Raw genomic sequence first — 20,009 nt, 5'->3', positions numbered from 1 at the left:
CCGGTTCGTACCCAAGCCGCACGTCGTCCTGTGCCACACGTGAGGGGGCTGAGCAACAATCATCAACTGCACCATGGTCAGCTTCTCTGTCAGCATTTCTCGGCAACTGGACACACCCACTCACTCGTCGCGAGATAAAGAAAATCTAATGTCATGTCGTGGACACATGTCATTTTCTCACCCGGAGCCCGGGACCCCCGATGTAGCTGCATCTCCGTCTGAGGTGAGGACGTAACTCACTTGTCTTCTCATCCTCGTCGACCCAATTTGAGCCCTCTGGCCACTAGGCGGCCGCATGGCGACCCGGGGAACGTAGGGCTGAATCTCGCAAGTGGGACTCATCAAAGCCGAGAGCAAACACTGCACTGCCGTTGGTGAGTTTTTACTTTCTCTCCTCGTATGGACGTACGTATGTTCGTATGTAAGCCAGCCACGGATTGTCTGGGCGGTCCGCGCCGCCGGAATCTGAGACATGGTTTCAACTGCTTCTGTTGGATCGACGTCGAATCAACTAATTTCCAAAACGAACCATCTCGCCGGAACCCTTCAGCCAATGGCCATCGGATCTCTGCCGTGTAATATCCCAGGTAATAGTCTAATTCATCTCTAGCACGTCTATCCCCTTCTCTCTATGCACATATATCGGGTATTAATTCCACCTCTTCCTCTCCTCTCCCCCCTTAACCGTCGCCTACTCCTCCTCGAGGATCTCCTTGAGAAAGTTCTTGGAGAACCTCGAGCACTGCTCAAACGCCTTGGAGAAGCCTTCATTTCCTCCATAGTAGGGGTCGTTGACGATCTCGGGCCGCTTCGTCCCGCTGAACTCGCCAAAGAGCATCACCTTGGCCTTGGAGTCTGGGTTGTTCTTTTGTAGCCGGTGGAGATCCGACAGGTTTGACCGGTCCATGGCGAAGATGTAGTCGAACTTGTTAAAGTCGCTGGGGTGAAACTGCAAGCCGACGTTAGTGAGTCTCAAGTTATGCACCGCCGCCGATTGAGTTGACAGGGGGGGATGACAACATACCCTCCGCGCGAGATGGTCGTAGTCAGTAATCCCGTTGGCCTCCAGAGTCGCCATGGTTCTGTCATCCGGGGGTTCGCCGCTGTGGTACGCAGCTATCGCGACTGTTAGCAGAATGGCCTCCTTTTCCATGCCCAATTCAAACACACCTGTGCCGCAAGAGTCGATGCGCCCAATCCTACCCCCAACCTCGGGTTGCTTGGCAAGGTTCTGGAAGATGCCCTCTGCCATGGGCGAGCGGCAGATGTTGCCTAGGCACACAAAGAGGACCGATACTGGTTCCGACATGGCTGCGCTGCTGTACAGTATCTCAGATGTCACTTGCAGACAAGGAGAAAAGGAGGGAGATTCGAAATGTCGATTTGTCGCGACGAGTGACGTGACGGCCCGATGCGCGCCATAATAATTGCTGATCTGCCCCGCCATCTCATTTTCTGGCATGGAGGGGTCCCTTGTACTGTGATTTATGCGTGTACGCACTGTGTGACATCGAGGAAAAGTCACGTGGATTCGTGTCTGGCTGGCGCTGGAGCTACTGAATCCATGGCTGACAAGACGCGCTCTGATTGTTGGAGACGTGTAAGCATCGTCACCCGTCTCAAGCCACCGGAGGGAAGTCTGTCCATGTTCCCCGCTTCGTAAATGAGGCTTGAGAGCGTGAATGAGCGTGAATGAGCGTGAATGAGTCCAAGGATGGGTTATAAAAAGGGGGATGTGGCCCTCGAAGCCTGAGGTTGAACTCTCTTCTCTTTGTCTGTAGCCATTGCCAATCAACAGCTTCATCCCTTAAATTTTAACTTAAATATTCACCCACTATCTATCTCAAAATGTCCGACTGGAAGCCTCCTGCTTTTGGAACCCCCGTCTGGATGGGCATTCCTGCCCATGACGTCGGCCGTGGTAGGTGTTGTGTCTTGACCCCCCTCTGCCCCCAATGTCACTTACAACCCTATAGCATCCGAGTTCTATGAGACGGTCTTCAAGTTCTCCTTTAAGGATAACTGTGAAAAGTACCCCAAGGAGCAGATCCGGATGTTTGACTTTAACCCCAGTCTGGGCCTGACAGGCGGCATTCAAAAGGCCCCAGACCACACTGGTCACTTTGCCCCCGGCAAGGGTGGCATCTGCGTGTACTGGTTCGTCGAGAATGTCGATACCATCGGTCCCATCATCGAGAAGGCTGGCGGTAAGATGTTGAGCGAGAAGGAGAAGGAGGGTGATCATGGCTTGTTCCGTTTCTTTGAGGACACTGAGGGGACTGTTGGTGCGGTTTACCAGATGGTTTAGAGTAGACTGTTGGAGTTGGGATGTGATATTTGATTGTCAAATTTTGAACTAGCTGAAACTCATGTCTTTATTTTTCATTGTCTTGATCAAGTATCGCCTCTTGATATTGTCGAAAGTATTCTGTTTTACGGTGTTCTTGGTCATCCAAGTTGAGTTTGGCTTATAGCCGTCTAGTCGGTTTGGTTTCGGCTCACGCTCGCTCACCCGCACTGTGACGCAGGGGGTTCCAGACCGCTATAGCAGCTGTAAGTTGGGGCCATTATCCGCTAAAACATTATTAGCCTCGGATGGGCATGACCCTCATCTCGTTTCTCTCAATTGATTTGCGCAGTTCAATCAATGACTGGCTCCTCGAGCCCGCTTGTTTCAATCACACGTTTCCACCGCGTTTCCTCCTGCCTAGATCGCGCGCTGTCACCCGTTGCTGTCCGGTCCCGGCATGGACCCGGAACCGGCACCCCGGTCCTCAACCTCACGGCGTTCGGCACAGAGGAGCAGGAGTCCGGAGGAACCGCAGAGACCTGCAAGACGGAGGAGTCGTTCTGTTCAGCTTGAGGCTGCGCGTACTTCGACTGCTTGCAATGTCTGTCGCGACAAGAAGGTCAAGTGCTCCGGCACCTGGCCGTGTCGGTATTGCAGCAAACGACAGCTGACTTGTGTGTTTTCGACGTCTGAGAAGCGCAAGATGTACTCTGTCTCGTATGCTAATCTCATCCCCAAGTTGTATAATCTCTGATGAAGCTGTAGGCAAGTCCAACAACTCCAGCAAAAGGTTGCTGACTACGAGCGTCAACAGCCAGCCACTGGTACATCAGCCGCTCAGCAAGGTAGGTTACACTTCAGTCCCTGGTTACAGTTAAACTAACAGCGGTATAGACTCTCCATCTCAAGATCAGGGTGCCTCGAATGGTGATCCTCCAACAACAAGGAATACGGGCAACTCACCCGTAGCTGACAGCCACCTCGGCACAAGGGCTGCTGAAACTCCCCGTTCAGAGACCTCTGCCTTCTCGCTTCTTGGCCAGCGACCCCCTAATGAAGATCGTGTCCCACCTTCGACAAGAGTGCCGACCAGTCGGGCACCCAGAGGTCAGTGTAGCTCGCTCTTGTAAGACCTTCTCAGCTCATGTATTATAGCCATCTTGCCGGAACCCAGTCTATCCTCCAGCGAGATCTTTGGCACCGAGATCCGAACCCTTCTCCTCGCCAGATCTACTGCCGGATCAGAAAAGAGTCCCGCAGCATCCATGGCTGTTGCATCTCCTCACTTGGATCGCGAGTTAATCGCCAACGTCCGTGGCTGGCCATCCGAGGAAGAGGCCAACCAGCTTCTGGAACTTGTCGTGTTAAACGTCGGCATATCTCAGCATTTATTCGACATCCGGTCCTTCTCCGATAGCCTATCACGTCTTTATCGGGATACCGGGAATGAGACACCGATCCGCGGGCTCTGGTTTGTTCAGGTTCTCTTCGTCTTGGCGATAGGGAAACTTCTCCGCGCGGGGACTGTTGAAGATTCCGAAGTCCCAGGAGTTGCCTTTTTCAACGAAGCCATGAAACATATGCCGGCCATGAGTGATATGAAGAAACACAGTATCCTAGGCATCGAAGTTGTGGGGCTCGCTGCCCTCTTCCTTCAGGTTGCAGACCGAAAGGATGAAGCCTATCTCTATGTTTGTTACCCCTTTCTTCTCTGTTCATGCATTTTGCTCACCATTCATTAGGCAAGCATGGCTTTGAGACTAGCAATCAGCCATGGAATGCACAAGTCGACGGGCAATGGCAACTTGTCGCGGTCAGAAGCTGTTCACCGCAGTCGCCTCTGGTGGACCCTGTATATGCAAGAGAGGTTTGCTAGTTTGCTTCTTTATTATCAACTAGAAACTGACTCGCCCTTTAGGAGATTAGCTGCAGCTGGAGGCTACCCAATGGCTATTGCAGATGAAGCCATATCCATTGGCCCACCGACTGACGTGGCTGGGTTTGCATCCGCTGCCGCCATCCGAGTCAACGTGAGAGCTGCCCAGATCACTGGTCGTATTACTTCAAGTAAGTCGTGGGATTCCGGATTCCAAAAGTTCAAGTTTGGTTGACCTCCTGGAAGCAATCTATGTGCAAAACACAAACTCGGAGACCTCCTTCATCAAAGACATTGAGGCGATTCTGCACTCCCTCCACGATGTCGAATCCACAATGCCAGCCGAGTACCGCATGAATTTTAGCCCTACAGACTTAACAGTAGCTGGTATACTATTCTCTGACGCCGATCCTTCCTATGCGAGAACAAGCGCGTCGCTCTATTTGAGTATCTATCAGGTACTTCGACCTGCGAAACGTGGGAGACTCTTGATACTGACCGCAACTTAGGCCGTGATCCATACAGTCCGGCCTATACTCCTCTACATGGCTCGCAACGTCCGTGATCGCGAGTCAGAGTCCGCCCCGAACCTAAGCCCAACCCTGCGTCGACTCGGTGAAATATGCATCGAAGCGGCTCGGAAGAGCCTGGCGATCTTGCAAGCTCTTCGCAACACCGAGTTGATTGGTAAGTCCAAGAAGCTCTTAAAAGCAGGGTTACTAATATTCAACTCATTGTAGCAAAGAACGCTTTCCTCGACCTCGACATCCTCTTCTCCGTCGGCTTCGTCTTCGTCCTCGTCGAAGCCATCCACCCGGGCAGGAACCTCGGCATAAGCGGGATCGAGGGTTCCAGAAGCGTGCTCCAGTACCTCGTAACAGTGGGTAACCGAGCAGCAGCGAAGCGTCTAGGAGAGCTAGACCAGATGTGTCTCCATCTCCGGCCCCCGTCCCAAGACCAGCAGGCCTCGGGCCAGGATCTGCCATACGAGACGGCCAACGCGGCGGCGGGGTTGGCTGCGCATATGAGTGGTTCTAACCCTGAGCGAAGTGGACAGTCAGAGGGGGATCAGCCTATGGATCTGTCCAACAGTCCGATGCTGAATGCAATGTTTCCTGGGAATGGAGATCTGGCCAACATATCCTTGCAGGGAGAGGATGGGCTTTATTGGGTTTATCATGAGCCTGGATTTGTTTATACAGGTGCTGAGTTGGCGGATTGGGAGGCTTTGGAGTACTAGGTTATTAGATGTTTATCAAGGGGCGTTTATGAATAGTATTTGAGAGCGATCTCTGTGTTTTATTTCTACAATACAGGTTCTTCATTTTCAATGTTTGATTGCGTCTAGATTGAACTGAGTAACTACAGCAAGTCAGGACGAGCATGTGTTTGTATGGGGGAACACGTGTGTATCAAAGAAGTCCAAGTTGAATGGCATTCGCCTAACATACTCGGGTATTCATATAACCACTAAACATACTCCGCACATCTTTTACCAAGTCAACATGTTTCCCAGTGATATCCTAGCTATTGTAGCGGAATCCCTTGTCTCCAACATCCGTAAGGTCCGAATCAACCGACACACCAATCTGAGTATGGCTTCCTTCACCCACCTGCGAAGCAGACAAATACTCAATCTGTCCCTCGGCAGCCTTTCCGTCCCGGACACTGTTCTCTCTCTTGACTAGGGTCATGTAAATGACGAGGGTGACGATCAAGGCGGTCCAGCTGGCGATACTGAGGATGCATCCCTTGGTGTATCGCGGCGCATCCTCTTCCTGCCAAGCCTGAGGGCTCACGATGCATCCCACACAGTACGTGATGAAGAATCCAGCACTAACAATACTCTTCTTTGTGTTTCCCTTGACGTTGCTAGCCACGAGGCTGGCACACGCGCATAGAGGCGCAGAGGAGCATGAGGCAAGCCACGTCGAAGCAACGATGCCCCAAGAGGCGCCGCCATTGACGTTGACGGGGAGAGCGAGCAGGATTGTGGAACCGGCCAGAGGTATCAAGGTGAGGCCGATAGCTGTGTAGACTCGTGTGCCAGGTAGGAGGAGAGGGATGATGGCCGACATCCAGACCGTGACGAAGTTGATGGCGCCGCCGGGAAGACCAACCAGCATAGTGCGGAACTTGGAGAAACCGAAACCGTTGATGACGAGCGAGGAGAACTAAAGATTTTTGTTAGTATCTCTATCATGAAGAAGGATGGCACAATTTGGACACTTACCTTGAGAATAGGGGTAGTCAAAGTGACGCACAGAGCCATCATGAAATACAACCAGGTCAAAGGCGACGACAATGCCTCCCACATTTGCTCCTTATCAAAGTGAGCTTTATCTCTGGTAGCCCGATCAATGGCCAATCTTCTCGTAGCGATCTCCCTCTCCCTCTCGTTCAGGAACCACGCGTTTGTTGTGTTCCTAGGCATCAACAGCACAAAGACAATACCGCAGGCAACGGTCAAGCCTCCGAAAACGAGGAAGATGGCTCGCCAGCTCTCAATGGACATCTTGGCGCCACCCACAGCGTACATCAGGAGGGCACCAACGATCTGACTGATTCCATTCATCGACATCCACGTCGCCACTCGAATCGGGTGCTCGCTTCGACGATACCAGTTGGAAGTGATGATGACAAAGGCAGGCGAGACAGCAGCCTCAGCGAAACCCAGAAAGAATCGCGCGGCGGCGAGACCGTGAAAGTTCTGAGTCCCTCCAATGGACATTTCAACACCGCCCCAGACGATGATGGTAGCGCCGACGAACATTGTGATGTGGAAGCGACTGAGGATGTAGGCGGCGGGGTATTCGGAGGCGAGCTGGCCGAGGTAGAAGAGGGATACGACCCAGGAGAACTCTTCACCGGTGAGCTTGAGATCCGTCTTGAGGCCGAAGACGGCAGCGTAGTTGATGGAGCCCTTGTCGAGGTCTGCAAGAAGATATGTCAGAGTTGCTTGAGATGATGATGGAAAGGAGGCTACTCACATTGGAAGAAGTACACAAGAGCCATCAGGGGCATGATGACCCTATCCAGCTTGCGGACGAGCTTCCTCTCTTCTTCAGGGTCGATATCTTCAAAGACGGCAACCTCATTGTTCTGGTTGTCAAACTTTTCCGGCTGCTCGATGGCCTCAGAACGAGGCTTCTCGGCAGCCGCATCCTCAAAGGTTGTCATTATGGAAAATGCCCTTTAAGAATGAGAAGATGGTTGAGGCAGATCAACGATTTGGAGAGTAGAACCCTTGAAGATAGGGTAGAAGTAATAGAGGGGGAGCACAAGTGAGGCCAAAGTGTAAAACTGAGGGAAGGTGCAGGTGCTCAGAACTCTAAGACAGGGAGGCCAAGCCGCATATTTATTCTGCCAAGTGATTTCAATTGACACAACACCCGATGTCAACGTTTTACTCCAAAATCCGCCTCCTCACGACGGACTACAACAGTTTGGATCTCATACCCCGTGGGGGAACTGAAGATAAGCGCACGTCCGAAACCCCGTACTTCGGCAGCGACATCCGGCGAGGAAGAGTTTCCACAGGTCGTACCATGATCATCTAGCCTCTGCTCAACACGCGGGGACGAAGTTGGAGCTGTGTGGGCGGAATCTGGGGCGAGTGAGGAGAACCCCTGGCGAGACACGACTCGTGAACCCACGGGGAACTGGGGGCGAGATGCTTCTAGTTCTCGGGAGGCTATGTGGCCCTCGGATGTGATAGCCGGAGGGGCAATTTGAGTTTGAATGCGATCAAGCGGTGGAAGAGTTGTGGTGGTTAGCCGACTGAGGCAGGTCGGCTATATGCCAAAACCCCAGTTCACTTCCACTCCTCCGTAGCATGATCCTACCTTGAACATGAATAAATCTATCATTCTTCAGTTGAACAAACTCTCTGACGCAAGACGATTTCGAGGGGAAGAGAATAAGTTTCAAGGTACATTGGTGACGCCATCGCCAGCCATGGCTTTGAAGGGAACCTCACACGACCCTCACCACGTACAACACCAGTCCGAGAGCGCAGTCTATTGTCGCCCGTCCTGCTGATCTGTTTTTCTTCCGCGTCCCTGCTGGATAACAAGTTTGCTATTCACTTGTTCGAAGGACAAGGCAATAGGAGCAAGTCTTCAAGTAGGGAGTATACAACTCCTGAAATCGCTTCTCACCAATCACCAGATGCTAATATACAAGACCACACCCCATTGGCAAGATACTAACATGCCCAGGTGCCAAGCTGAACATAGACCCCTTGGCGCCGTAGTAAGGTATGCCATTCAACCCATCACCACGTGAGCTGAAAATCAAGGGGCACCAAGACATGGTTGATTCGTTGGTTCTTATTCCATACGTTTTTTCATACTCAATACAAGAGAGGGGATGCCACATTTGATCGAGGCGCGTCGTGTCGCCGCACGTTTTCCGTTTCCTGAGCTCGTCCGGCCCAATTCCTTTCGGCGCCTTTTGCCTCGATGCCTCCCTCCACACCTCCTCGTACCGCCTTGGATATACCCAAAAAAGACACTGTGCGCCGGGCTGAAGAAGCAATACTAATACAATACAGGGTACATGAATCTTTCGTCATGAATCGAGCGGGAAGGGTCTTTCCAATCCCGTTCCAAGGCCGTGTCACGTGTGTGAAGTCGTTCGTTGTTACAGTTGGATCGTCCTGTCAATCTCAGGCGATCTGTCGCTGGCGCTCTCTCCGTAATGTCTCGAGGACGCTCATAACGCCGTTGTTGCGTAGCCTCTCGAGCACGAGTCGCATGCCATCACGGCTCTTGCCCAGCTGGTCCTGGGTCTTTGTGGAAGCCAGACTCTCGATGCTGCGCTGAATTCCTTTAGCCCCCCAGCCACCCATGATGCCGTTCTTGAACCAGCCATCCTCTTGGGCCTGTCCCAGTTTGCCGCGGATCTTCTCTCCAAGTCTTGACCTGAACTGGACCATGGTTGTCACAGCGGTCTCGTTGGGGTTCATAGACACTCCTTCGGCAGGGACATTGAACTGCTGCTTTTCAATGACAGACAGCACACCCGTGAAGTTAAGGTTCCGGCTCTCAGACTTCATCCAGCCCTCCTTGATATCGACCACACTGGTCTCCAGGATGTACGATGCCTTGTCGGCAGAACCGCCTCCAGTGACACTGGTGGGCAGCAGCTTGTACACAGCTCCGGGCATTCGACTCTTCTTCAGGTGAATGCGAGTGGTGTGCAGCCGGTGCGTCTTGGGGTCGACATAACTCTCGATGGTGTCGGTGCTCAAGACGTGGGCGGCAAATGGGTTGAGCTGAGGAGACGAGTATCGGAGGAAGAAGGCGAGGGTGACGGTAGGGAAGGGGTGAGAGTAGGTATGGTTTGTCGTGTGCGTGAGAACCATTGTCGCGGCTGGCGAGCAAGAGATGCTCTTTCAAGTCAGGAAAATTGTCCGAAGAGGCGCTGGAGAAGAGGGGACGCCGGGAGTCCAATTGGCCGGGTGGCGGTAGGTCTGAGCTTCCAGTGTACAACACAGCTCCAGGTCAATGTCGTAGAGCTCCCAATGCCCAATTCCAATCCCTATGAGCCGATTGCTCTGCTGCGATCTTCAAATTGGAGATCTCGTCGGGGAGGTTGGTGGTAATGGAAAATTGAGCCGGCGCCTCGGCTTAAGACCAGGCCGAAAGCGATCACCTATCTCCGGGGCCGCGCCGCCGTGGAGACAATAAAAAAAAAGACGGAGCTCGCAGCTATGTCGGGCCGCGAGAGTTTACAACATGGGGTAATTGAAAAAGAAAAAAAGAAGTCGTTGATGGCACAAGATGGAGATAATAAGAGGAGAGGAAGGTGGGCTCTCGCGACCTCGACAAGCAGAGCGGCAGGGGAAAGAGGCAAGCAAGGGCAGCGTGTGCTCAAGGCTCTCTTCTCCGCTGTGGAAAAAAGAAAGAGGGAGGAAGGAGCGGAGTGGAGTGGAGGCGAAAAAAGAAGGAGCAATCGGCTGATTGAGATGCGGCACAACGGCCACAGCCAATCGAGAGCTGCTCGATCGGCCGAACTCTTGACTGACGAGCAGGGACTACCGAGCTCGTGATTGGTCACAAGTGAGGGGTCGGCTCATCCAGAGCAAAAGGTTGCCAATTCACACGTGATGCAAGTATATCACGGCGTCATTACCTCCGACAATTCCGCCCTCAGATGACCGTCTGTGAAGTTACAGTGCTGCGACACCACGCCAGAGCTTGACGCCTAATGCGCGCCACAGTATCCGAGCAATGGCACTTGAGCAATGTCCGAGTCAAGTAGGAACGATAGTAATTGCCAAGATATTACTGGTGTATCTAATAAACTCCAAGATTCTATCCGTGTGCTCCAAGTGCAGTACCATCCAAAGACACCCTAACTCCAGGCAAATGAAATGCGCATATGTATCCCCCTCATTAGATGTCATCTCGTTCTCCCTGATTCTCACGCCAGCAGTATCCATGCGTCAGGCCATGTCTAAATCAAGAACTCGCTCCCGGCGTAGTGCTTCAGCACCACCCAGCCCTCCTCGAACCCCTTCTTCTCAAACCGCACAATGATGGCGGCATGGGTATGTCTATGGTTCTGGATGTGCACGGGGTACTTCCGCCAGCCGAGATCGTCCAGGTTCCGAATCATCTCGAACTGATACGGGGCCAACGCAAGCGTGGGTTGAGAAACTGTCGACATTCTGCGTTCTCTCCGAATCACAGTCCGCTGCTCAACGTCTAGGTGCTCATCTTCTTCTTCATCTTCCGTGCCAAGGTACTCTTGGTTCTGTGAGCTGTTGATGGCCTCGTATGTATGTTCCACTTCTTCACGGATTTCCTTAATCCACATGGACATGCGGTAATCTTCGATATTGAGACCGCCTTGTCCCATCTCGTGCAGCTTGATCCGGCTGGAGCTGCGGATAGTCTGAATGACCGAGTTGATCAAGAAGGCAACCACACCAACTGGAACAAGTACACCGATCGCTAGCATGAACGGAATGCGCTTGAACCACTTCACACTTGATGCATAAACCGTTGATAGCGACGCAGGAGTCTGAAGTTTCGGAAATGGCGCAACCGGGTTGTTCGGGTCAAGTAGCACGCCTTCGTAGCCTTTGAGGTAGTTGAGCTTGACCTTGTCCAGGTTCGTATAGGGATCTGTCTTGGCGATGCAGGTGGTGTAGTATACAGCACTTCGATCGTTGATGGTGTTGGCGTAGAGCGTACGGCGCTTAAACTTGCGCAGGCCAGACATGAAGATGGAGTTGGGATCGGCCAGCACGGAGAGGAGGGGTCGGTCGGTATCGCGGAACTTGTCGATGGTGAAGAGCTGTCGGCCTGACATGGAGAGCGTCCTTGCGCCGAGGACGTTCCAGATATGGTTGTGCCAGCCCTTGAGGGGAGATCGGACGCCGAGATGGGGAGATGCGAATGTGGTAAAGTTCTGTTGTCGCAATGTCAGTATTCGCCAGTCAAGCCAAGTCTGGGAGTCGCACCATGCAATAAAGAGTGTCGAGAATTCCCTTCGCATAGAGAAGACCGACAGCATATCGCGACACCAATCCTCCAAGAGAGTATCCCACTATGCTCAACTTGGTGATCTTGCCGCCCTCATCCTCAATCTTACGCAACTCGCGCTCAATCTCTGCGCAGACGCGCTCACCCCCACGCTCAATGCCATCGTAGGTAAAATTGCCGCTATTCTGCTTCGCAAGCAAAAGATAGAGCTCGTCATAAGAATACTGTTCGCGCAAGGTTTTGGCAATGTTGCGCATATGGCTTGGATTTCCCCAAAGCTACACGCATCAAAACGGTTGTCAGCCATCAGTGGATGACGTAGTGGTGATCTTCCAGGGGTTCAGGGGATTGCTTACACCGTGGACTAGGACGCAGAGATGATCAGCCTTTGGGCTTCCGCCGGTGAGATCGTCCATGGTGGCTGATGCTGTCATGATGAGAGAAAAAAAGCAATGATGAGAAGATGAGGAGGACAACAGAGACAGCGGCACAGGGAGGAATAATAGTTGAGATATCTCAGGAGATCCGCCCCAACGATCGGGGTTTCGGGATGATTTGTCGTGCGTCTGCAGACACGGAGTTAAGGCACTTCAGGCCCCGCCAAACGACCATGAGAGTCTGGATGCCAACCAACACGCGGCCTTGTGTTAGATACGGTAGTGAAATTACAGAATCAGCGATGATTACGTAGGATCCAGTTCGTTACAGGCTGAGCCGAGTGCGACTGCGGTTCAGCTGAATGCACTAGATGACGCCCAAGAGGTGGCTTATGTGGCTTTATCATAAAGTCCGCTTTGAAGCTGCGGACTTATCCAAACTCCAACATGAATGATGGAAGCGGCTGCATATTCCAACTACTACTATCTACAGCAATGGCTATCGGCCTGGATGTAGAGCCCGCGCAACGTATCTTGGATAGTCCATTGACTGGTCGTATGTTGGTCCCTCTATCGCGCCTTTGTTGGGAGCTTGGCAGTCACAGCTCTTTCAAGAAGCCATGTGAATGTCAAGGAAGAATAATCTCCTAGCGCTTTCAAGGAGTGAATGAATTATCACACGTCATCTCGTGACATGTTTCCCAACTCGACAATGGATCCTTGCTCTCGCAATTCAGTCAAGATAGGTGCTCTAAAGTGCCATTGCTCGCTGAGCCTCCTCTGTAACCATGCGTGTTAGTGGAGTCTCTCCGCGTGCAGCAGGCGTGTTGCCGCTCTAGTCTCACAAGTGGGTCCCGTCCCGTCTCTTTCAAGGGAGCAGCTCAGCCTTGGGTTGGAGCTTTCAACTTCAAAGCACGAGCTTCATCTTGCACTTCAACAACATCAACACCTTTGACACGAAATAAAGAGGCGCGAACGCGGTGGCACAACCTTCAACGCGTCTTAGGAAATGCTCAGTTCAGCATTTGGCTTCTCTTTCCCCCGATAGCACGGGTTCTTTCAACAGCCGCCAAGTGGATCAAAGCTCCCCTTTGTGTCCTCAGCCAAGCTTGACAACTTCACCCTTATTTCAACGCTCAGTGAGAGTTTTCTTACACTTGCTATCTGCAACTCACAAAGGTCTAGCTGCACCGTCTCTGTTACAGCTCTTTTTCGCATGAACCAGCCCAGGCATCTTTCACCAATCGCCAACGTCGCGTCCTTAGCGCCGTCGCCATGAGCTTGTCTCTCAAGCACATCCCTTGTCCAGCTGGCAACAAGTGCACCGCCTTTCATTGCATCTTTGGCCATGAGAATGATCAGCCTGCTGCCCCAGCAGTGCCAGCTGCCAGAGCTGAGAACAATGGATCGCAGACCAAGGAGGCCACTTCAGCCAACCAAGAGGTTCCACGAAAGCGCATGAGAGCAGACCCTGCGGATTCACCTAGAATATCTCAAAATTCTAGCCAGGCTTCTTCTGGAGCATCCCGTGTAGGGTCAGCGGATGCGCTGGCCACCCAGCCCAAACCAGCAACCAGTAGGGTCAGAGACCCCGACCGTCCAGTGTCGCCTCCGTCCTTGAAACGAAAACTTCCCATATCGAACAAAGCCCAAGATGAGACTCCAAAGGCCTTCTCCAGAACAATGGCCCAGCCAGGCTCCAGGCCCATCAGTCAATCACGCTCGTCGCCAGCGCAGAAGCCTGCGCCAGTCAAAGCCAAGAAGGCTGAATCACTGAACCCCAGGCTCCTTAAAAGCTCTCCTGCCAGCCATGACATCCGTCTGAGGCTTGTCCGGATGCTTCATCAAGAGTTCACCCGGCTAAACACAGAGCTCAAGAAGAAGAACAAAGACGGCAAAATGGACCTTACCTTGTCTGATCAGGACCTTATTGTTCGGGCCCTGGATGAGGAGGAGCACCTCGCCGTCCACAAGGCAGCCGTCTACTCAAACGTCATGAAAAACAAGGTCATGCAGTACAAGCGCATGAATGTCGACCAGTGGAAGACGGAACGGGAGGAGGAGAGGAAGAAGGCCGCGCTCGAGGCTGAGGGCAAGGACGCTTCCGACGTGCCTAAAGAGATCAAGACGGGTCTAACACCAACTCAAGAGGTTGAGCTCACCAAGCAAATATTGACGTCAATCGAAAAGTTGGCAGAGCACGGATATGTCCCTGTTATTCCCACAGAAGAGGCCATCGAGAGGGCGAGGCAAGGCGTTGAGGCGGCCAAGGGGTGGGAGAAGTGCGACCGCTGCCAGCAGCGTTTCCAGGTTTTCCCAGGAAGACGCGAGGAAGATGGTGCCCTCACGTCAGGCGGTACATGCACCTTTCACTGGGGCAAGACGTACATTGCACCCAAAACCCCTGGCGACAAGACCAGACAGCCCAAGCGGTACCAGTGCTGTGGTCAGGAGGTGGGAGACTCTGTCGGTTGCTTTACACGTGATCACCACGTCTTCAAGACTTCAGATCCCAAGAGGCTTGCGTCTTTACTCAACTTTGCAGAGACTCCAGAGAACCCATTAGCACCCACGGATAGAGCTGTGGCTTTTGACTGCGAGATGGGTTACACGGTCTACGGCATGGAGCTGATCCGGCTGACAGCGACATCCTGGCCGACAGGAGAGGAACTGTTGGATGTCTTGGTCCGTCCTCTTGGAGAGATCCTTGATCTCAACTCACGATACTCTGGCGTCTGGCCAGATGACCTCGCCCAGGCCGAACCGTGGTCCGCAGACGACACCTCCAAGCCCGCCAAGAGCAGCGACGAGAGCGTCAGCGAGGATGGCGAGCTTAAACCTAAGAAGAAGAAGCTCAAGGTCGTCTCGTCCCCCGAGGTTGCCCGAGACCTCCTCTTCTCCCTCATCTCACCCAAGACGCCCCTTATTGGGCACGGCTTGGAAAACGACCTCAACGCCGTCCGCATCGTGCACCCAACCATCATTGATACGGTTCTCCTCTACCCTCACAAAGCCGGCCTGCCCTACCGATACGGACTCAAGATGCTCATGGACGTCCACCTCAACCGCAAGATCCAGCAGGAGACGGGACCAAAGATGCTGGGCCATGACTCGGCCGAGGACGCTAGAGCAGCGGGTGATCTTGTACGCCTCAAGATCCGCAACTTATGGATGGACCTGCAGAGGGATGGTTGGAAATTGGTCGATGGGGAGTTTGTGGCTCCTCCTGGAAAGGGTAATGGAGGGGACAAGGGGTTGACAGAAGAGTTTATTGAGACTCAATCTAGCATAGCTCTTTGACGGGTTGGCAACATCACCGGTTGATGAGGCCCTGTAATACTATTGGAATATCGCGGCGTTCAGTTGAAGATTTTGGGCCAAGTTCACAGTGCATCTCACACTAAGCTTGCTGCGTGCCATCATTCCCATGATTACACCAGATGAAGAGTCTCAAACTTCACAGCCGATACACGTTGCGAGATAGGGTTGGTATTCCCGTCTGGTCTCGTTCTAAAAATACAGAGTCGGCGCTCATGAATAGCCATTCATTACCAACGATAAGCGGGGAGTTCCCAGTCATTTCTTTCCCTTCACCCTTTCTTTACATGATACATTCACTTCTTAAGCCTTGCCCACCGACAACAGGTACTGACCGCCCTGCTTTCCACTAGGCAGGTACGCCACGTTGGGGTTCGACGACAGAGTGGCGGCGATCTCTCGGCTGGCCTCGATCTTTCGGATCTGGATGAGGCCATCACCAGCCTTCTGGATGGCCTTGCTGATGGCGTCGGCAGACTCGGACTCTCCCTCGGCGCGGATGACGTTGGCCTGTCGCTCCTGCTCGGCCTTTTCGACGATGAAGCGCGCCCGCTCGGCGTCCTGCTGGGCAATCTGCTTCTGCTCGACGGCCTTTGTGAACTCGCGGCCGAAAGTCATGTGGGTGATGGACACGTCCTCCAGGGCAATGTTGAACTCGGCGGCGCGGCGGGTCAGATCGGCGCGGATGCGCTCAGAGACAGCCTCTCGCTGAGTGATGAGCTCTGCGGCGTCGAACTGGGCGACGATGGACTTGAGGACCTCGTTTCCAATGGAGGGGAGGACTCGCTCATCGTAGTCGATACCGAGGTTCTGCGGGGGTCAGTAACTGTGCAAGATCAAAAGTCCTTCTGGAGCCTTACCTGGTAGATCTTGGGGAGGGCCTTGACGTTTGGCCGGTGCAGCACTCGCAGGGTCAAGCTAACCATCTGCAAATCCTTGCTGCCCGTCGTGGTTGCGATATTCCTGGGCTTGGTCCGCACGTCAAAAATGACGCTCCTCTGCAGCCAGGGGATCAGGAAGTGAGTGCCCTCGTTGACGACCGTCTCCTTGACACCGCTCACTCGGTCAAAGATGACTGCCCGCGTTCCACCCTTGACATCGTAGATGGCCTGGCTGCCAATGAAGAAGGCAGCCGAGGCCGGCACCGCCATGCGGTACATCCAGTTGAGGGCTCTCGCAGCGCCCGCCATTGTGACTCGTCTCCGTAATTCCCTTGAATATTGATCGCCTCGAGAGTTGGCGGGGTCGAGCTCTTGCTGAAGCTTTTCGGATTCGACGGACGGCGATGATGATTTGAAGCTCTTAGCAAAATCCCGGCAACATCCGCCCTTCAGAAAGGTGGGTGGTTTGCGCTAAGCCCCTTCGGGAAAGCTCGGCTGACGGGGAGCCTGTCCGTTTTCTTTGAACCATCAAAGCCCGAGAAATCCTGCCCTTTTCCGTCCGACCACGCCTCATCCACTCCCCAAACCTCCAACCAGACTCTTCGAGACTGCAAAACCGTCCGCAAAAATGAGACCGACTCAGATCCTCCGAAGCGGCGACGCTGACCCCGTCAACGGACAGTACGTGCATCGCGCCGAGGGGGAGGGCCAATTGGTGACGCTGCCCGGGTTGCGGCTTTTCCACCTGGAGAATGCCGAACTACAGCAACACCAAACGCCCTCTCTACGTCCCAATCGCTCTGGAAATTCTTGCTGACGGTTTTCAATAGCTACCTGGGCAACTGGGGCCACTTCGGTAAGTGCCTACTTTCACGAGATGCGAACGAATTCGAACTGGATCGATGGACGCGACGGACGAAGGGATTGGTGACACAGGAATGGGATTGCGATTGAGTCGACCTGTCGCCATTGTTCAATGCGTACACTGGATCAACATCTTTGAGGACTGGCCTCGGCCATTCGGAGGACATCAGCAACAGGAACGAGCAAAGAGACTAACTCGACATCAGGTGGTGAGAAGCAGCGAGGTATCGTCACCTACGGTCTGTCCGCCAACCGACAGAACCCCTGGGCCGGCGCCACCCACGCCGCCATCTTCAACACCTTCCGCCGAACCAAGAGCCAGATCTTCTTCTGGCTCCCTCCCATGCTGGCCGGTTACTACATCATGGACTGGGCCGTCCACCGGTACGTCCATCATCCGGCAACACGAGGACACGAGACTAACAACCTTGCAGAAGCGAGTACCTCAACTCCAAGGCTGGTCGCGCCGAGTTCGCTGATGAGGAGGAGTAAAGTGTCTGATTGGAAAGGAAAACGAGAGCGGATGTGTTGGAGAGGGTCCTCTGGCCTCATTGTACATCAATACCTAGACTCGGTGGATGCAATAGACGATTGTCACACTATTTCATATGTCGCTATCAATATTCTCAGACTCAATTGGTAAACTATCATGGTTGTGAAGTGAGAAATCAGTTCAATCGCATGTTCAAGAGTCTTGTCATTGCCGCGCTCTAAGCATATCCACTGGTAATAGACATTGCCGAGCGCTTGATTGGACTGGCTCCAGAACGAGTGGTTTCCAGTCACGTGATGCACCGCGGAGCCGGCAGTACGAATCGCCGGGTCTCAGCGCGCGGTAGCTCCCTCACCGAGAAAAAAGTTGGGCTTGCAGAAAAATTTCTAGGTCAGTCGAGGCTACAAGACACGGAACCGTTTCTGCGACCACCGTCCCCAATTGGCACGCAAACTTCGCGCAAAGACTCGGACAACGATCGCGGATCTCCATCCTTCCTTTCATTAATCAGAACAAACCTTCCCGGAGCTCCTCGAGACCTCACAATCCGCAGCCATGGCCGCCGAGAAGCCCGACAAGAAGGAGAAGAAGGACAAGAAGCGAAGCGACGAGTCCGGCGTGTCCAAGTCCAAGAAGGAGAAGAAGGACAAGAAGGACAAGAAGGACAAGCTCGCCGCCGCCCTCGAGGAGAAGCTCGGCCAGGAGTCCGCCCCCAAGGTCGCCGCCAAGGCTGCCGCCGCCGAGGACTCTGATGTCGAGGAGGACAAGGCCGCTGAACTGCCCCTTGAGCGGACTGTCGTTCCGTTCGCCTTGCCCGTGGCGGACGAGAAGGGCATGAAGAAGGTCTACAAGACTATCCGAAAAGGTACGCGAAAGAGTTAAGGGGTAATTGCGAGTGATTGCATGCTAACACGACACCCACAGCGGCCAAGAACAACACGCTCAAGCGCGGTGTCAAGGAAGTCGTCAAGACCCTCCGAAAGTCTCCCCCCTCGGCTCCCGGCTACACGTCGTTCCCCGGCGTTGTCATCATCGCCGGCGACATCTCCCCCATGGACGTCATCTCCCACCTCCCCGTGCTGTGCGAGGACCACAACGTGCCCTTCATCTTTGTGACGTCGCGAGCCGAGCTCGGCGCCGCTGCCAAGACGAAGCGTCCCACGTCGGTGGTGATGATCATGGAGAAGGCCGACGGCAAGAAGAAGGAGAAGGCGGCCGACAAGGACGGCGAGGACGACGGCGAGGCGTTTGGCGAGAGCTACGCGTCGCTCGTCAAGTACGTACAGAAGGAGTACGGCAAGCAGGCCTTCTGGGTCAAGGGCGGAACCAAGTATTGAGGTGAAGGCTAGAAGAGGGGGAGGATGCAAAGCTTAAACTCTGTGGAATGGTTGTTTGAAACAAGTCTGGATGTATTATACCAGAGGATCCAGTCCAAGATGGCTGGATGAAGGGCTTTGGCGGCGTTCAGGTATTTACAGCTTTAAAAATGACATGATTTGATAGGTCCTTGAACAGATGGTCGCAATGGTGAAGCTCCAGACTTTCTTCTCACATTCACCAGGAGGGAAGCACATTGTTTACTTTGTTGTATTACTGCCTCTCGGGCGTTTCTGTAGGTACATGATGGATTCCTCTTCCTATCTCACACTGGCCATCTCAAAGCCGGATAATCAAATTCATCCTTTGCCAATCCATGGCTTTCAACTCAATTTCATGATTATTCCCCATTTGTTTTTACTCAAAGGGGTTGGTTCGGGTTCCCCACCAGGTCAAGAAGACGGACAGACCCAGAGTCTCGATGAGCTTGGTGGCCAGGCTGACGCCGACTGTGTCAAGAGGTCGCTTCTCGACAAAGATCTGAGAGATGTACTGCAGCAAGTTAGTCAAGGTCTCATAGAAAGGCATTTAGAGGGACATACACCAGGAGCAGAGGTGGCAAAGAAGATGAGAGATCCCAGGTAAGCAGCGCCCTTGTAGCTAAGAGTACCGGTAGCGTTGATCAGAGCACCAACACCATAACTCTGCAGGGCGGAGCCGATGAGCGAGGAGCCCCAGGCGAGGGCGGCGCCGGAAGCCTCCTTGGAGCGGATAAACTCCTCCTTGGTGTTGGAGAGCTTGGCGCGCTGGTAGGTCTGGCCAAAGATGGGGGCGAGGACGGCGAGCTCGATGCCGTGGTTGAAGGCGGTGCCGAGGGCGATGGCCGAGGGCTTGACGGGGGGGAGGTAGTGAAGAGACATGTTGATTTTCGTGAGAGTAGGTAGAGAAACCTGGTATATATAAGTGTACTTGGTGTTGTGAAGCTTCAATTGAGTTGGATACAAAGATACAAGAATCAGTCTAGAAAAAAAGGGAATCTCCCCTCACTATTTGTACTTTCCTCTCCCTCGCCGATCTCGATCTTGCTTCCCCCATTT

At 53.4% G+C, this 20,009-nt stretch overlaps 11 protein-coding genes across 11 annotated transcripts; 5 read left to right on the top strand and 6 right to left on the bottom strand.

The window, feature by feature from the left end:
* Positions 1-691: 691 nt before the first annotated feature.
* NCS57_00761500 (uncharacterized protein) lies at positions 692-1,420 on the bottom strand (the record flags this gene model as incomplete). Its single annotated transcript, XM_053057458.1, has 3 exons — positions 1,171-1,420; positions 1,025-1,116; positions 692-949 (listed from the first exon to the last, which is right to left on the bottom strand). The coding sequence occupies exons 1-3, from the start codon at positions 1,307-1,309 to the stop codon at positions 692-694; spliced, it is 489 nt and encodes a 162-aa protein (XP_052913653.1). The 5' UTR covers positions 1,310-1,420.
* A 428-nt stretch (positions 1,421-1,848) lies between these two features.
* Positions 1,849-2,308, top strand: NCS57_00761400 (VOC domain-containing protein; the record flags this gene model as incomplete). The annotated part of the gene is made up of 2 exons (XM_053057457.1): positions 1,849-1,921; positions 1,977-2,308. 2 exons carry the CDS (start codon positions 1,849-1,851, stop codon positions 2,306-2,308), a joined length of 405 nt encoding a protein of 134 aa, XP_052913652.1.
* Positions 2,309-2,993: 685 nt separating this feature from the next.
* NCS57_00761300 (Fungal-trans domain-containing protein) lies at positions 2,994-5,406 on the top strand (the record flags this gene model as incomplete). Its single annotated transcript, XM_053057456.1, has 9 exons — positions 2,994-3,007; positions 3,056-3,135; positions 3,185-3,397; positions 3,446-3,981; positions 4,033-4,157; positions 4,209-4,357; positions 4,413-4,624; positions 4,676-4,853; positions 4,907-5,406. 9 exons carry the CDS (start codon positions 2,994-2,996, stop codon positions 5,404-5,406), a joined length of 2,007 nt encoding a protein of 668 aa, XP_052913651.1.
* Positions 5,407-5,689: 283 nt separating this feature from the next.
* On the bottom strand, positions 5,690-7,346 carry NCS57_00761200 (MFS domain-containing protein; the record flags this gene model as incomplete). The annotated part of the gene is made up of 3 exons (XM_053057455.1): positions 5,690-6,340; positions 6,400-7,100; positions 7,157-7,346. The coding sequence occupies 3 exons, from the start codon at positions 7,344-7,346 to the stop codon at positions 5,690-5,692; spliced, it is 1,542 nt and encodes a 513-aa protein (XP_052913650.1).
* A 1,489-nt stretch (positions 7,347-8,835) lies between these two features.
* NCS57_00761100 (uncharacterized protein) lies at positions 8,836-9,534 on the bottom strand (the record flags this gene model as incomplete). Its single annotated transcript, XM_053057454.1, has 1 exon — positions 8,836-9,534. One exon carries the CDS (start codon positions 9,532-9,534, stop codon positions 8,836-8,838), a length of 699 nt encoding a protein of 232 aa, XP_052913649.1.
* Positions 9,535-10,628: 1,094 nt separating this feature from the next.
* NCS57_00761000 (DUF676 domain-containing protein) lies at positions 10,629-12,096 on the bottom strand (the record flags this gene model as incomplete). Its single annotated transcript, XM_053057453.1, has 3 exons — positions 10,629-11,588; positions 11,641-11,940; positions 12,019-12,096. 3 exons carry the CDS (start codon positions 12,094-12,096, stop codon positions 10,629-10,631), a joined length of 1,338 nt encoding a protein of 445 aa, XP_052913648.1.
* A 1,218-nt stretch (positions 12,097-13,314) lies between these two features.
* Positions 13,315-15,339, top strand: NCS57_00760900 (Exonuclease domain-containing protein; the record flags this gene model as incomplete). Its single annotated transcript, XM_053057452.1, has 1 exon — positions 13,315-15,339. The coding sequence occupies one exon, from the start codon at positions 13,315-13,317 to the stop codon at positions 15,337-15,339; it is 2,025 nt and encodes a 674-aa protein (XP_052913647.1).
* A 321-nt stretch (positions 15,340-15,660) lies between these two features.
* Positions 15,661-16,547, bottom strand: NCS57_00760800 (Prohibitin; the record flags this gene model as incomplete). Its single annotated transcript, XM_053057451.1, has 2 exons — positions 15,661-16,167; positions 16,218-16,547. The coding sequence occupies 2 exons, from the start codon at positions 16,545-16,547 to the stop codon at positions 15,661-15,663; spliced, it is 837 nt and encodes a 278-aa protein (XP_052913646.1).
* A 232-nt stretch (positions 16,548-16,779) lies between these two features.
* NCS57_00760700 (Cytochrome b-c1 complex subunit 8) lies at positions 16,780-17,594 on the top strand (the record flags this gene model as incomplete). Its single annotated transcript, XM_053057450.1, has 4 exons — positions 16,780-16,919; positions 17,069-17,094; positions 17,309-17,486; positions 17,537-17,594. Exons 1-4 carry the CDS (start codon positions 16,867-16,869, stop codon positions 17,592-17,594), a joined length of 315 nt encoding a protein of 104 aa, XP_052913645.1. The 5' UTR covers positions 16,780-16,866.
* A 556-nt stretch (positions 17,595-18,150) lies between these two features.
* NCS57_00760600 (Ribosomal-L7Ae domain-containing protein) lies at positions 18,151-18,932 on the top strand (the record flags this gene model as incomplete). The annotated part of the gene is made up of 2 exons (XM_053057449.1): positions 18,151-18,460; positions 18,520-18,932. The coding sequence occupies 2 exons, from the start codon at positions 18,151-18,153 to the stop codon at positions 18,930-18,932; spliced, it is 723 nt and encodes a 240-aa protein (XP_052913644.1).
* A 397-nt stretch (positions 18,933-19,329) lies between these two features.
* NCS57_00760500 (uncharacterized protein) lies at positions 19,330-19,916 on the bottom strand (the record flags this gene model as incomplete). Its single annotated transcript, XM_053057448.1, has 2 exons — positions 19,515-19,916; positions 19,330-19,464 (listed from the first exon to the last, which is right to left on the bottom strand). The coding sequence occupies exons 1-2, from the start codon at positions 19,830-19,832 to the stop codon at positions 19,330-19,332; spliced, it is 453 nt and encodes a 150-aa protein (XP_052913643.1). The 5' UTR covers positions 19,833-19,916.
* Positions 19,917-20,009: the final 93 nt, after the last annotated feature.

Source organism: Fusarium keratoplasticum, chromosome 5 (assembly GCF_025433545.1).
Source record: "Fusarium keratoplasticum isolate Fu6.1 chromosome 5, whole genome shotgun sequence".
Taxonomy (NCBI): domain Eukaryota; kingdom Fungi; phylum Ascomycota; class Sordariomycetes; order Hypocreales; family Nectriaceae; genus Fusarium; species Fusarium keratoplasticum.
The sequence above is the reverse complement of the archived record's forward strand: the minus strand, read 5'-3'. Positions and strand labels throughout refer to the sequence as shown.